General features: G+C 35.1%; 1 protein-coding gene across 9 annotated transcripts in view; it reads right to left on the reverse strand.

Annotated features, from left to right (window-relative positions):
• SP100 (SP100 nuclear body protein) overlaps nt 1–16,595 on the reverse strand; it is a 92,563-nt gene that overhangs the window by 64,801 nt on the left and 11,167 nt on the right. For all 9 annotated transcript variants that reach the window (XR_015767841.1, XR_015767840.1, XR_015767839.1 and 6 more), the window contains exon 2: nt 23–185. Coding sequence is in view for 6 of the 9 variants with exons in the window: in XM_088021514.1 (XP_087877640.1) it covers nt 23–185 (163 nt within the window). In the remaining 3 variants the exon portion in view is untranslated. The remainder of the gene's footprint in view (nt 1–22; nt 186–16,595) is intronic.

Genomic DNA, 16,595 nt, shown 5'->3' on the forward strand with positions numbered 1-16,595 from the left:
TGACATAAAAAACATCACTTACATCATACATTTTATTGGTGATGAGTTCACGGTCCCGGAGGCACTCAAAGAAAGGAAATGGCTTTTTTATTGCATTTGAAATCTCCACCTTGTGTCTTTTGAAGTGTTTGAATAGAGTCTCATAGATAAGTCTGTCATCAATGTTCTGGTCTTCTGTGGATGCCCTAGGAAGGAAGGATACCATGTGAAAATGGTCATCCAGATTCCAAGATGCTTATGGAGGCTGTAAGATTTATATATGAAGAATAAGCTGGGAAAAACTAACATATATAAAGTACATAGTGCTGAGCAGAGACAGAAAAAATGGGATTGAAGTAATAAGCAAAGATATGCTGAAGAAAGCACGGAGGTTAAGAAAGACTTAAATGTGGGACTGAGAAAGTCTATTCCAGTCTGTCTGGATCAAAGCCATTGTAAAGATACCTTCACATATCTGAAGTATTTTTATAATTAAAAAAATTTTAATTCAACAAAATTGAGATGGAGTGAACAGAAGAATGAAAAGCAATGGAATAAACTATACTCCAATAAAACAATTTTGGAAAAAGGAAAGCAATGGGATAAAAGTCTAACCTTGAAAATACTTAACAACTAAGAGAAAAAAAAAATATCAGAAAGCTAAAACCAGCTCTCCCCCTATAGCTGTTAAGAGAAATGCCATCCTACATTATAAAATTAATTTATAAAGGATAAGATGTGGTTAATAGTGACATGAAACAGTATAAATTGATAATTTCACAAGAATATCAAACATTTTTCCTGGGACATCTGGACCTACTTTGTGTTAATATAAATCTGTCTGTGTTATTGTTATATATAGTGAATATTTCAGGCATCTGAATTTCAGAAATCACTGATGTTTCCTGTGAAAGTAATTTTAAACCTGAGTCTATAATTCCAATTTTTAGTTGATCATTTTATTGCTCTGATAATAATGTTTCAATCAACATCTTGTATTATGAAGACTTAGAAGCTTTGTCAAACCAGAAGAGAATTATTGCTACTTCCCAGTACTTAGTATGCCTCAGGGAATAATAACGTCAAATTATTGTGTCAAATTCCTGCAAAAGAAATGTTCCAGGTCAAAGATTGCAGATTGAAAAGAAACATTTGTCCTCTCTTTTATTGAAAGTCCTGCTAAAACGATAATAAAGAAATTGGATTCACAGTGACAAAGAGAATGGCGGGGCAATGAGCACAAGAGAGATTTCAACCAAAATCTATATGACAAAAGTGGTCAGAAGAGTGCTAATTGCTGTTATAGGTGGAGGATGCTTCCAGAGGTCAGAAAAACAACTGGTATGCCCTGAAGAACCCTGAAGAGGCAGTAGAGATCACAAGTGAGACATGGTGCTGAAAACTTATGTTATTTTTACAATGGAGAACAGAACAGTGCACCTCTAACCCCTCACCCTACAAGCTGATCACCTAGAGCCAGGCGGCCTCCCAAAGGCAAACATTGCTGACCTTTCTGTCACCATGTGTGAATTTTGCCTCTTACTGGGTTTCACATATGTGGAATAATACATCATGTATGCTTTGTGCCTGACATTTGCTCATCATCCATGCTGTTGGATGAATGGAAGTTTGTTCCTTTTTGTAGTGGAAGGTATTCCATTGTGTGGACCTACCACAATCTGCTTATTCATTTTCCTGTGATGGACATTTAGATTGATTCCAGTTTGGGACTTGTATGAATAAACCCGCTGTTCTTGTAGATGTCTTTTTATGGCATGATGTTTTCATTTCTCTTGGGTAATTAGGAGTGGATCATTGCCTGAGTATGTTTAGCCACTTTAGAATCTGCCAAACTGTTTTTCAAAGTCTATTAGAGATAGTTTTTCTAATTTTAGCAATTCGCATGAGTATGATGTGGGATCTCATATAGTTTTAATTTGCATTCCTTTAACAACTAATGATATTGAGCATGTTTTCATACGCTTATTGGCAATTCATGCATCTTTTGTAAAGTGTCTGTTCAAGTTTTTGACCCATTTATATTGTTTGGTTGTCTTTTACTACTTATTGATGTGTAGCAGTTTGTTTTATATTATGGAAAGAAGTGTTTTTGTTTAATCTGTGTATCACAAACATTTTCTTCCAGTCTGTGGTTTGCTTAAGCATGTGTTTTGATGAGGAGAAATTTTTAATTTTGAGGAAGCCAAATCCATCAATTCTTTTCTTCTGTGGTTTATACTTTAATAATAACTTTAATGTACTAAGAAATCTTTGCCTACCACAAGTTAATGAAAATATTCAAAAAGCAATTTGTAATGTAAGCATGGGTCTATTTCTGGATGTTCTATTCTGTACCACTGATCTATTTGTCTATCCTTATGCCAATAGCAAATTGGCTTGCACACTATAGTTTATAGAAAGTCTTGAAGTCAGGGAAAAATTGTCTTGGCTTTTCTAGGTCTTTTGGTATACCATATGTCTCTTAAAATCTATTTGTCACTTTCTACAAGAAAAGCCTTTTGGATTTTTAAACAGTTTGCATTGAACCTTCAGATAAATTGGTTACAACTGATATCTTAACAATATTGAGCTCCAATCTGTTAACATTGTATAGCTCTCCATTTATTTAGTTTTCCTTCTAGAAGTGTTTTCAGTAAAGAAGTCATACACATCTAGACTGGGGAATTTAAGAAACAAAACAATGAACATAGGGGAAGGAAGGAAAAATAAACTAAGATAAAAACAGAGAGGGAGGCAAACCATAGGAGACTCTTTAACTATAGGGAACAAACTGAGGGTTGCTGGAGGGAAGGTCAGTGGGGGGATGGGGTAATTGGGTGATGGACATTCAGGAGGGCACTTGATGTAATGAGCACTGGATGTTATATGCAATTGATGAATCACTAAATTCTACCCCTAATACTAATAATACACTATGTGTTAACTAAATTGAATAAAAAAAAAGAAGTCATACACATCTTTCATTAAACTTGTTCCTAACTAGAAACGGTGTTGTTTTTTAAGCTGGTATTGCCTTAAATGGTATTGTTTTTTAAATTGCTTGTTATAATTGGATGGGAATAAAACTGGTTTTTGAAAATATTAACCATGTATTTATAATCTTGCTAAATTCTTGTATTCCAGTAATGTATTTGTAGATTTCTTTTGGATTTTATAGAAAATAAATAATCATGTCACCAGCAAGCAAAACTCCTTTTCTTTTTCCAACAATTATTTCTTTTTCTTTTTTATTGTACTGGTTAGGAGTTTAGAGACAATGTTGAAGAAAAGTAGTGAGAGTGGACATCCTTGTCTTGTTTCCAATCTTAGAAAAAGAGCACTTAGTATCACCATTAAGTATGATGTTTGCTGTATACATTGTGTGTGTGTGTGTGTGTGTGTGTGTATTTTTAATGAGACTGAGGAAGTTACTGTCTATTCCTAGTTTGCTGAGAGTTTTCTCATGGACAGATGTTGAATATTATCAAGTGCATTTGCTGAGATATTTATATGATTTTCCTTCTTTATTCTTTAATTTAGTGAATCACATCAGTTGATTTCCAGAGCCTTCTCTCAAGTAGGAACAGATAACCACAAGTCAGCAGAGTTTTGAGAAAATTCTCAAATATCGGAAAGAACAACATACAAAAAGGAAAAAAAGTTATCCTAGGAGAAACAGAGATATTGTAGGAAGTGAGAAACTTTCAAAACCTCTAATATTTTTTAGAGATATTTGAGAATACACACTGTACCCTAGGATACAAAGAAAGAAAGTGATTATGGTCTTACATAATTTTTATATTGATTTTTGGAAATTTACTAAAATTTACTAAAATCGTTGTAAAATAAAGTTGAAGAAGTTTCCCAGAAAAGTAAGAGATTAAAAGGAAAAAAAAGTAAATTTGAAAGAAACTATAAGAGCATTAAGATAAATTTAGGTTGTCTGATAGCCACCTAATTGGAGTCTAGAAAGCTGTGCAAGGAAATTGCAGAGGAGGAATGTGTTAGGAGAATTACTTAAAAAGATACCACGGAGTAGAGGGACATGAATTTTTTTTTAAAGGGTACTTAGAGAAATGAATTTAAAAAGACATAAACCAAAGCACCTCGTTATGAAATAACAACACCTAAAAAACAAAGAGAAAAACTTAAAACCCCCAGTAAGAATCAAGAAACTAGTCAACTATGGAGGAATGATGGCAAGAATAACTTGAGAGTGACATCTCATCAGTAACAGACTGTAAAGCCAGCTCTTCAATACTCAGTGCTAATCAAGACAACTTCAGATATGTAAGGCTCAGAAATTTTACTTTACAAACATCCATCTTGAGTGTTTTTCCTACAATTTTCTTTATTTCCTTTATGTATATAAAAAGTTTTAAAACTAAGTCACCTAGTATGGTTCTAGTTTATTTATTCATCTAATAAATAGATGTCTGATACTGAGCAACACACACCCACTCTTAAAAACATTTAATGGGGGGGTGCCTGGGTGGCTCAGTCAGTTAAGTGTCTGACTCTTCATTTTGCCTCAGGTCATGATCTCAGGGTCAGGAGACAGAGTCCTGCTTTGGGCTCCGTGATGGGTATGAAGACTGCTTGAGATTCTCTTTCTCCTTCTCCCTCTGCCTCCCCACACTCACTCTCTCTCTTTAAAATAAAGAAATAAATCTTTAAAAAAATTCAATGTGTTGGATTCAGAAAAAGAGGCAAGTAATCCAATATTGAGGAAGATGTGAAAATTAGAAACCAGTGGATCTAATCCCAGAAACATTAAAAAGAAACCCAAGATGGCAGTCCAGCAGCAGCCCAAGGATGTTCTCTGATTGGAACAAATGATGATTACAAGGTACAGATGAGTGCAATGAATGACAGTAATACCGTAAGGGATGGGAAGAAGGAATTGGGAATACTCCGTTACAAGGTATCTGTGCTACAGATCAAATGGTATAAAGTGTATACTGAAATCTCTAGGCAACCACTAAAAACATTTGAAAAGAAGTACCACTGATATGTTAATAGAAGAGACAAGATGGGATCATACAAAATGCTAACTTAAAACCAGACAAGGCAGAAAAAGAGAAGGAAAAGGAAACAAAGCAAATGCAAGGAATAAGGAACAATAACAAACATGGTAGATATTAATGCAGTATATAAATAATTACATTCAGTGTGAATGGTCTAAATGCTAATATTTTAATGCTAAATATTAAAAGCAGAGATTGTGTGTGGGGGAACTAAGATGGCGGCATAGTAGGAGGACCCCAGGTTCATCTTGTCCCTAGAACACAGCTAGATAATTATCAAATCATTCTGAATACCCAAGAAATCAACCTGAGGACTGACAGAACAAACTGCATGACTAGAGGGAGAGTAGAGGCCACACTGAGGAAGGTAGGAAGTGCAGAGACATGGTTTAGGAGAGATATAGATCATGGGTGCTGCGGAGGGGAGGGAGCCCTGGTTGCAGAGAAAGGTGAGAGAGAGAGGAGCACACAGGGATACACACAAGGAGAACACTTCCCCAAAGCCACTGGCTGGGAAAATGAGCAGGGCTGATTTTCGTGAGTTCTTACAACCAGCAGGGCTTGCAGACTGGAGTTTTAAATGTTGTTGGGCGTGGTGAGATAGAGCCCTGAGGGTGCTGCCTTGCTCCTGGAGGGAAGGCAGGGAAACAACCAGGATATCAAAGAAGAAATTTAAAAATACATGGAAAAGACAAAGACAAAGGGACACCTGGATGACTCAGTTGGTTGGGCGTCCAACTCTCAGGTCATGATCTGAGGATCATAAGATTAGCCCCGAGTTGGGCTCTGTGCTAGGCATGGGACCTGCATAAGATTCTCTCCCCTTCTCCCTCTGCCCCACCCCCCATGCTCATGGGCAGTCTCTCTCTCTCAAAAAAAAAAAAAAAATACATGGAAACAAATGAAAATGAAAGCACTACAGTCCAAAATCTTTGGGATGCAGCCAAAGCAGTCACAAGAGGGAAGCATATAGCAGTACAGGTCTGCCTCAAGAAGCAAGAAAAATCTCAAATAAACAACCTAACCTTAAACCTAAAGGAGTTTGAAAAAGAACAACAAACAAAGCCTATGGCCAGCAGTAGAAAGGAAATAATAAAGATTAGAGCAGAAATAAATGATACAGAAACTAAAAAAAACAATAGAACAGATCAATGAAACCAGGAGCTGGTTCTTTCAAAAAATTAATAAAATTGGTAAAGTCTTTACCAGACTTATCAAAAAGAAAATAGAAAGGACACAAATAAATAAAATCACAAAAAAGAGGCAAAATAACAACCAGCACCACAAAAATGTAAACAACTGTAAGAGAATATTATGAAAAACTATATACCAACAAATAGGGCAATTTGGAAGAAATTGGTAAATTCCTAGAAACATAAACTACCAAAATTGAAACAGGAAGAAATAGAAAACTTGAACAGATTGATTACTAACAAAGAAATTGAATCAGTAATCAAAAATCTCCCAACCAGCAAAAGTCCAGGGCCAGATGGCTTCACAGGTGAATTCTACTGAACATTTAGAGAAGAGTTAATACCTATTCTTCTCAAACTATTACGAAAAATAGAAATGGAAGGAAAACTTCCAAATTCATTCTATGAGACCAGCATCACCCTGATCCCAAATTCAAAGACTCCATTAAAAGAGAGAACTACAGGCCAATATCCCTGATGAACAATGGATGCAAAAATTCTCAATAAAATACTAGCAAATTGAATCCAACAGTACATTAAAAGAATCATTCACCACAACCAAGTGAGATTTATTACTGGGCTGCAAGGGTGGTTCAATATTTGCAAATCAGTCAATGTGATACACCACATTAATAAAACAAAGGGTAATAAACATATGATCCTTTCAATAGATGCAGAAAACGCATCTGACAAAGTACAACATCCATTCATAATAAAAACCCTCAGCAAAGTAGGGTTGGAAGGAACATACCTCGATATAATAAAGGTCATATACAAAAAACCTACAGCTAATATCATCCTTAATGGGGAAAAACTGAGAGCTTTCCTTCTATAGTCAGGAACAAGACAGGGATGTCTACTCTAACCACTGTTACTTAATATAGTACTGCAAGTCCTAGCCACAGCAATCAGACAACAAAAAGAAATAAAAGGCATCCAAATCAGCAAGGAAGAAGTCAAACTTTCACTATTTGCAAGATGACATGATACTCTATATAGAAAACCCAAAAGACTCCACCAAAAAATTGCTAGAACTGATAAATGAATTCTGTAAACTCACAGGATACAAAATCAACATACAGAAATCTGTTACATTTTTCTACACCAATAATGAAGCAGTGGAAAGAGAAATCAAGGAATCAGGCCCATTTACTATTGCACAAAAAACAATAAGATACCTACAGATAAACCTAACCAAAGAGGTAAAAGATCTGTACTCTGAAAACTATAAAACACTGATGGAAAAAATTGAAGAGGACACAAAGAAATGGAAAAACATTCCATGCTCACAGATTGGAAGAACAAACGTTAAAATAGTCTATATTACCCAAAGCAATCTATACATTTAGTGCAATCCCTATCAAAATCCAAACAGCATTTTTCACAGAGCTAGAACAAACAATCCTAAAATTTGTATGGAACTACAAAAGACTCTGAATAGCCAAAGTAATGTTGAAAAAGAGGGTTCCCCTCAAAACTGAGGCATCACTATCTGGACTTCAAGTTATATTACAAAGCTGTAGTGATCAAGACAGTATGGTACTGACACAAAAACAGACACATAGATCAATGAAACAGAACAGAAAACCCAGAAATGAACCCACAACTATATGGTCAATTAATCTTTGACAAGGCAGAAAAGAATATCCAATGGGAAAAAGAATCCCTTCAACAAATGGTGGTGGGAAAACTGGATAGCAACATGCAAAATAATGAAACTGGACCACTCTCTTAGACCATACACAAAAATAAATTCAAAATGGACTAAAAACCTAAATGTGAGACAGAAAACCATTAAAATCCTAGAGGAGAACACGGGCAGTAACCTGTTTGACATTAGCCATGACAACTTCTTACTAAATATGTCTCCTGAGGCAAGGGAAACAAAAACAAAAATAAGCTATTTGGACTTCATCAAAATATATTTGCCAATGATGTATCTGATAAAGGGTTGGTATCCAAAATCTATAATGAACTTTTAAAACTCCACACCCAAAAAACAAATAATCCAGCTAAAAAATGGGCAGAAGATATGAATAGACCTTTTCCCAAGAAGGCCAACAGACACATGAAAAGATGTTCAACATACTCATCATCAGGGAAATACAAATCAAGACTACAGTGAGATATCACCTCACAGCCGTCAGAATGGCTAAAATTAACAACACAGAAAACAACAGGTGTTGGCCAGGATGTGGAGTAAGGAGAACCCTCTTGCACTATTGGTTGGAATGCAGACTCGTGCATCCACTCTGGAAAATAGTATGGGGGTTCCTCAAAAAGTTAAAAACAGAACTACCCTACAATCCACAATTGCACTACTAGGTATTTAGCTAAAGAATACAAAAATACTATTTCGAAGGGATACATGCACCCTGATGTTTATAGCAGCATTATCAACAATAGCGAAATTATGGAAAGAACCCAAATGTCCATCAACTGATGAACGGATAAAGAAGATGTAATATATGCATATACACATACATGCAATGGAATATTACTCAGCCATTAAAAAAGAATGAAATCTTGTCATTTCAAACGTAATGGATGGAGTATTATGCTAAGCAAAATAAGTCAGTCAGAGAAAGACAAATACCATATGATTTCACGCATATGTGGAATTTAAGAAACAAAACAAATGAACATAGGGAGAGAAAAAAAGAGAGGAAAACCAAGAAACAGATTCTTAACTATAGAGAACAAACTGATAATTACCAGAGGGGAAGTGGGCAGAGGGATGGGTTAAATAGGTGGTGGGTATTAAGGAGGGAACTTATTGTGATTGTATGTAAGTGATGAATCACTAAATATCTACACCTGAAACACGGTGTGTTAATTATCTGGAATTTAAATAAAAATTTGGAAAAAGAAAAAAAAGCAGAGATTGACAAAGTAACTACAAAAACAAGACCCACCACATACTGTCACCAAGAAAGAACCCATAAATATAAAGACTCAGGTTAAGAATGGAGAAAGAGGTACCATGCTAACACTAACAAAACAAACAAACAAACAAAAAAGATGGAGTAGCTACATTATTTCCACACAAAAAAAACTTCAGAACAAGAAAAATTATCAAGGAGAAAGAGGGCATTTTGTATGATAAAGGGGTCATTTTCTACAACATATATCTTCCTAAACACACAGCATCATATTATGTAAGGTAAAAGTTGATAAACAGTAATAGAAATAGATGAATCTGTTACTGCAGTTGGATACATGAAAAGCCCCCCCTTTTTTTAGTAATTAATAGATCAAGCAGGTAGAGAAGCAATAAGAATGTAGTAGACCTGAATATCACTATCAATCAACTTGATCTATTTGACATTTTTGAAATATTCCATCCAACAGCAGCAAGATACACATATCCCTCAAGATTACGTGGAATAACAACCCTCACTAAAGGAGACCATGCTATAGGCCATAAAACACATCTTAACAAATTTAAAAGAATAGAAATCATAAAAAGTATGTTCTCAGACAACACAGGAATTAAACTACAAATCAATAACAGGAAGAGGTAGAAAATGCCCAGTATTTGGAGATTTAAAAATACACTTCTAAATAATGCCTGGGTCAAAGGAGAGGTCTCAAGAAAAATTAAGAAATATTTTGAACTAAAAAAAATGAGCATACAACTTATCAAAATTTGTGGGATGCAGGGGCACCTGGGTGGCTCAGTCAGTTAAGCATCTGACTTGATTTCAGCTCAGGTCATGATCTTAGGGTTGTGGGATTGAGCCCTGCATCAAGACTCTGTGCTGAGTGTGGAGCCTGCTTAAGATTCTCTCTCTCTCTCTCTGCCCCTCCCCCTATCCTGCTTGCTTGTGTGTGCATGCCCACACTCTCTGTCTCTCTCTTTCTCCAAAAAGAAAAAAAAAGTGGGATGCAGAAAAAGCAGGAATCAGAGAGAAATGCATTCCATTAAATGCATATATTAGAAAAGAAGAAAGATCTGGGGCTCCTGGGTAGCTCAGCCGTTAAGCGTCTGCCTTCAGCTCAGGTCATGATCCCAGGGTCCTGGGATCGAGCTCTGCATTGGGCTCCCTGCTCTGCAGGAAGCCTGCTTCTCCCTCTCCCACTCCCCCTGCTTGTTTTCCCTCTCTCTCTGTGTCTCTCCCTGTCAGATAAATAAAGAAAATCTTAAAAAAAAAAAAAAAAAGAAAAGAAGAAAGATCTAAAATCAGTAACCTATGTTTCTCCACTTAGGAAACTGGACAAGGAAGAACAATTTAAGCCTAAAGAAGTAGAAGTAAGAAAACAAAAATTAGAGCAGAAATCAATGAAATTGAAAATAGGAAATAAAAGAGAAAACTCCACAGAACCTAAAGCTGGTTCTTAGAAAAGTTCTATAAAATTGATAACCTTCTACCTAGGCTAACCAAGAAAAAAAAGAGAGACAAAAGATACAAATTACCAATGTCGAAGTGAAAGTAGAATCATATAACTGATTCCAATGATATTAAAAGGACAACAAAAGAATACTATAAATAAATGTATTTGCACAAATTTGATGTTAAATAAAATGAACAAAATCCTAGAAAACCACAAACCCGCAAAACTCACACAAAGAGAGACAGGTCATTTGAATAGGCCTGTATCTACTTTTTAAAAAATTGAGTCAGTAATTAATAACTTTGAAAAAGCTAAGTACTAGGTTCAGGTGTTTTCACTGTGTAATCCTACAAACCATTAAGGAAGAAATGATGCCAATTTGCCACAGTCTTGTCCAGAAAATAGAAACAGAGGGAACACTTCTTAATTCCTTCAATAAGCCCAGCATTATCATAATATCAAAAGCAGATAAAGACAACAAACAATGAATCATGGAACACTACATCAAAAACTAATGATGTAATGTATGGTGATTAACATAACAATAAAAAATTAAAGAAAAAAAGCAGATAAAGACAAACTATAGATGAATATCTCTCAGAATATATATACAAAAGTCTTCAAGAAAATATTAGCAAATCTCATCCAACAATGTAAAAAAATTATACATCATGATCAAGTGGAACGTATTCTAGATATGCAAGTCTCCATTCAATATTCAGAATCAATCAGTGTAATCTACCATGTCAGCAGGCTAAAGAAGAAAATCTGAATGATATCAATTGATGCAGAAAAGTCACTTGACAAAATCCAACACCCATTCATGTAAAAACTCTCAGCAAACTAAAAATAGAGAGGAACTTCTTCAACTTGAGGATGAACATCTTCAAAAAACCCTCTAGCTAATGTTATACTACAGAGAACTGTACAGTTTCCCCTAAGATCAGGAACATGGCAAAGATGTCCCCTTTTACTACTCCTAGTCAACATCTTACTAGAAGGCATAGTTAGTGCAAAAAAAACCAAAAACAAACAAACAAACCCAAAAAAGTTAACATTAGAATTTGGGAAGGAAGAAATAAAATTGTTTTTATTTGCAGATTAAATAATTGTCTATGTAGAAAATCTCAAATAATTACCAAAAAAAAAAAAATCTCCTTGAACTAATAGGTAACTATGGCAAGGTCATTGCACACAAGGTTAATATACAATGATCTATTGATTTTGTATATACCAGCATTGAAAAATTAGAATTTGAAATAAAATAAAACACTACCATTTACAATAGCACAAAAAATGTGAAATACTTAGGTATTAATCTAACAAAATATGTACAGGGTCTATATGCAGAAAATTATTCTAGAAATCTCAGGTTCACTGAAATCAGACTCTGTAAAACCCTATGAAATGCTAAAAAATAGAATAAAAAGAAAACACAGCTTGCATTTTTTTGAGAGAAAAAACAAGGAAAACAATAGGACAGGAGTTCTAAAAGTTAAAACAGAGGGGCGCCTGGGTGGCTCAGTCGTTAATCGGCTGCCTTCGGCTCAGGTCATGATCCCAGGGTCCTGGGATCGAGCCCCGCATTGGGCTCCCTGCTCAGCGGGAAGCCTGCTTCTCCCTCTCCCACTCTCCCTGCTTGTGTTCCCTCTCTCACTGTCTCTGTCAAATAAATAAATTAAAAATCTTAAAAAAAAGTTAAAACAGAAAAAATACACATATGAAAATATACTATTTAAAATATTAAATGGAAATGCAAAAAAGACGATATTGAAAGGCACAGATGAAAAATGGAATCCAAGAAGAGAAACAAAAAAGACAAAGTGACACAAAACTTGTTAAAATCAAAGATAGGCAAATTATGGTATTCAAATGTAAACAAAATAAAAAATAAGGGTATTCATAACCATATCAAAGTAAAATCAAGAAACAGATAATGGAACAAATGTTTTATGCACGTTGAAAAACATTTCACCTCTAGTTTTTGACTCTTCACATATTCAAAAAATGATCAAAAAATACATGCTCTGGAGGCTCCTGGGTGGCTCAGTTGGTTAAGCATCCGACTCTTGATTTTGGCTCAGGTCATGATCTCAGGGTAGTAGGACTGAGCCTTGAGTAGGGCTCTGTGCTCACCAGGGAGTCTGCTTGAGATTTTATCTCTCCTTCTCCCTCTGCCCCTCCCCCCAGCTCTTTCTCTCTCTCTCATAATAAATAAATAAAATATTTGAAAAGTATACAGGCTTCGGATAAATTAGCAAGAATAATTTATCATTTAATCTTGTGACCTAAAAACAAGGAACACACCATTTTTCCCCAGTCTGTGAAATGTGTATCATTCTGAATCATAATCTTGGCCACAAAAGAAGTCTCAATAAATTACAAGTAGATGCTGAACAGGCTGCAGGTTAAAGAAAATAAACCATCCAGAGATTTTACAAAAGAAAACAACAAGTAATGTGTTGGATCAAAGAAAAGATAGACCTTGCGGTTAGAGACTACTTCAGAAATAGAGGAAGAGCAATATTCCATTGTAAATATTCACCACATCTTATTTATCCATTCATTTATCAATGGACACTTGGGCTGCTTCCATATCTTGACTATTATAAATAATGCTGCAATAAACGTAGGGGTGCATTTATCTTTTTGAATTAGTGTTTTTGTTTTCTTTGGGTAAGTAGTAGTGGAATTACTGGATCATGTGGTATTTCTATTTTTAATTTTTAAAAGAATGAGATCTTGCCACTCATGACAACATGAGTGAACCTAGACAGTATTATGCTAAGTGAAATAAGTCAGACAGAAAAATACAAGTACCAAATGATTTCACTTACACGTGGAATCTAAAAAACAAAACAAAACAAAAAATCAGACTTTTAAATTCAGAGAACAAACCGGTGGTTGCCAGAGGGGAGGTAGGTGATGGAATGGGTGAAATAGGTAAAGGGGATTAAGAGGTACAAACTTCCAGTTATAAAATAAATAAGTCACAGGGAGGAAAAGTACAGCAAAGGGAATACAGTCAGTAATATTGTAATAATGTTATATGGTAACAACACATGACGACTAAACTTATCGTGATGAACCCTGAGTAATGTATAGAATTGTTGAATCAATACACCGTATACCTGAAACTAATATAAAATTGTATGTTAATTATACTTCAATTAATAAAAAGATCAATAATAAAAAAATTTTAGCCTAAAAATCATGAAACCATCATACTAAGGAAAAAAAAGAGGAAGAAAAGTTAAATAATGAAATGAGTAAAGATGGTTCAACATTAGGAAATCTCTTTAAATAATTTAGTACGTCAACAAACAAAAGGAGGAAAAAAGCCTATAAATACATCCCTAAATTATTTTAAAAGGGAATTAGTAAGACCCCCAAACCTGAAAACAACTTGACTGTCCATTCAGCTGAATGGTTGCAGAGATTATGGCAAACCCATACTGTTGGAATAGTACGTAGTTATTTATTTCTAGTAATTTGGATGGAAGGGCGTAGTTTTATTGATAAATAAAAACATCAAGTTCAGATTAATATATTATGACTCCATTTTTATACAAATCAGAGTACTAAAAATCTTGCATTTGTGTGTAAAGTTTGGGGAAAGAAATACCCCAAGTTGTTAACATTGGCTTAGTGAAGAGCGTCAGGGTTCCACCCAAGTCCCTTCAGATCCTTCTTTCCTGTTTTTTTGGTAACATCAGAGGAAATACGAATAATAGAGCCAACAAAGCAAGACTTTATAAAGAGTAAGTATATTTTATACTCTCATAGCTTACGAGATAATATTGTGTCTATAAAACAACCAGGAAATTTAGGAATTTAAAAGTTGAGTTTTCAAATGAAAAAATAAAGGTAGGCAAAAGAATTAAATATTTAGGAATAAATTTAACAAAAAGCAAGTCTTACATGCTGAAAACTACAGCGCATTGCTAAAAAAAATTAAAGATCAGGGGCGCCTGGGTGGCTCAGTCGGTTAAGTGTGCCTTCAACTCAGGTCATGATCCCAGGGTCCTGGGGTTGAACCCTGTGTGAGGCTCCCTGCTCATCAGGGAGTCTGCCTCTTCCTCTCCTTCTGCCCCTCCCCACCTTGTGTGCTCTTTCTCTCTCTCTCAAATAAATAAAGTGTTCTAAAAAATTAAAGATCAAAATAAATAGAAACCATCTTCATGGATTGGAAAACTCAATATTTTTAAGATAGCAATTCTCTCCTAATTGATCTATAGATTCGGTGAAATTCCTATCAAAATCCCAGCAAGATTTTTTTCCAGGAACTGAGAAGTTGATCCAAAAATTTATGTGAAAATACAAAGGATACAGAATAGCCAAAATGGTCTTGAGGAACAGAGTTGAAGGATTTATACTTCCTGAATTCAAGACTTATCATAAAGCTACATTAATCAAGACAGTTACAGCACTAGCATAAAAATAGATACATTGATCAATGGACAGAATTGAGAGTGAAAAATAAACCCTTACAATTGATTTTCGAAGTACCAAGGCAATTCAATGAGAAAAGTCTTTTTGACAAAAAGTGCTAAGACATTTAAATATCCACATACAGCAAGATTAATTTATACCCTCACCTCACACCTAGACAAAAATCAACTCAAAAGGTATCGTAGATCTAAATATAAGAGCCAAATTCAGAGGCATGCATCTTATGCAGTCACACAAGGCCCTATATTTGGTTTAATGCCTTGCTTTCACTGTTATGAAATTCATAATGATTTTTGAACAAGGGTCCCTCCACTTTCATTTTTCACTGGGTCCCACAGATTATGTAGTATCCTGTGTACAAGAGATAATGATAAAGCTTTTCAAAGAATAGATAGAAAATTTGGGGATTTGGGGTTAGACTAAAAGGTAGCTACAATATCAAAAAGCATGATCCAGGGGAGCCTGGGTGGCTCAGTGGGTTAAGCATCCGCTTTCAGCTCAGGTCATGATCCCAAGGTCCTGGGATCAAGCCCTTAGTTGGGCTCTCTGCTCAGTGGGGAGTCTGCTTCTCCCTCTCCTTCTGTGGTCTCTCTCACTCTTACCCTCGCTCCAATAAATAAATAAATAAAATCTTAAAAAAAAACCCAAAAGCATTATCCACAAAAGAATAAATTGATAAATTGGAGTTCAAATAATTTAAGTCCTTTGTGCTTCAAAAGACACCATTAAGAAAGTAAAAGGCTAGTCTCAGAGTGGGAGAAAATATTAGCCAATCATATTTTTAATGAATGACTCGTACACAGATATATTAAGAATTCCTACAACTCAATAGACAACCCAATTAAATGATTGGCTAGCGATTTGAATAGCTTTTTCTTCAAAAAGATATATGGAAGGTAACAAACACATAACAAGATGCCCAACATCATTAGTCACTAGGAAAAAGCAAATTAAAACCAAAATGAGTTACCAATGTATACTTACTGGATTGGCTATAATCAAAGACATAGTTAGCGAGATTGTGGAAAAACTGGAACCCTTACACACTGCTCATGAGAATCTTTGGAAACACTGTAAGACAGGTTTTTAAAAAGGTAAGCATAACATTACCATATGACCCCAAAATTCCACTCCTAGGTATCAACCTAGAAATGAAAACCTGTTCACACAGATAGGTAAATATTCATGGAAGCCTTTTCCATAATAGCCAAGAAGTGGAAAAAATCCAAGTGTCCATTAACAGGTAAATGGATAAATAAAATGTGGTAGATCCATCCAATGGAGTATTACTCAGCAATAACAAGGAACAAAACATGAACACACGCTACAACATGGATGAACCTCAAGAATATTATGCTCAGTGAAAAAAGTCAGATGTGCAAGACCACATATGATATGATTCCATCTATATGAAATGTCCAGAAAAAATGAATCTACAGAGACAGGAAGGAGATTAGTAGTTACCTGGGGCTGGGGGTAGGAATAGGGACTGACTACAAACCACCATGAGCAAACTCTGTGAGGTAATGACATGTTCTAAACTTGGATTGTGGTGATGGTTGCCGAACTCTGTAAATTTGCTAAAAATCATTGCATTGTACACTTAAAA

Source organism: Eumetopias jubatus, unplaced genomic scaffold (genome assembly GCF_037043125.1).
Source record: "Eumetopias jubatus isolate StellerSeaLion01/CBP00866 unplaced genomic scaffold, mEumJub1_p1.0 scaffold_3, whole genome shotgun sequence".
NCBI lineage: Eukaryota > Metazoa > Chordata > Mammalia > Carnivora > Otariidae > Eumetopias > Eumetopias jubatus.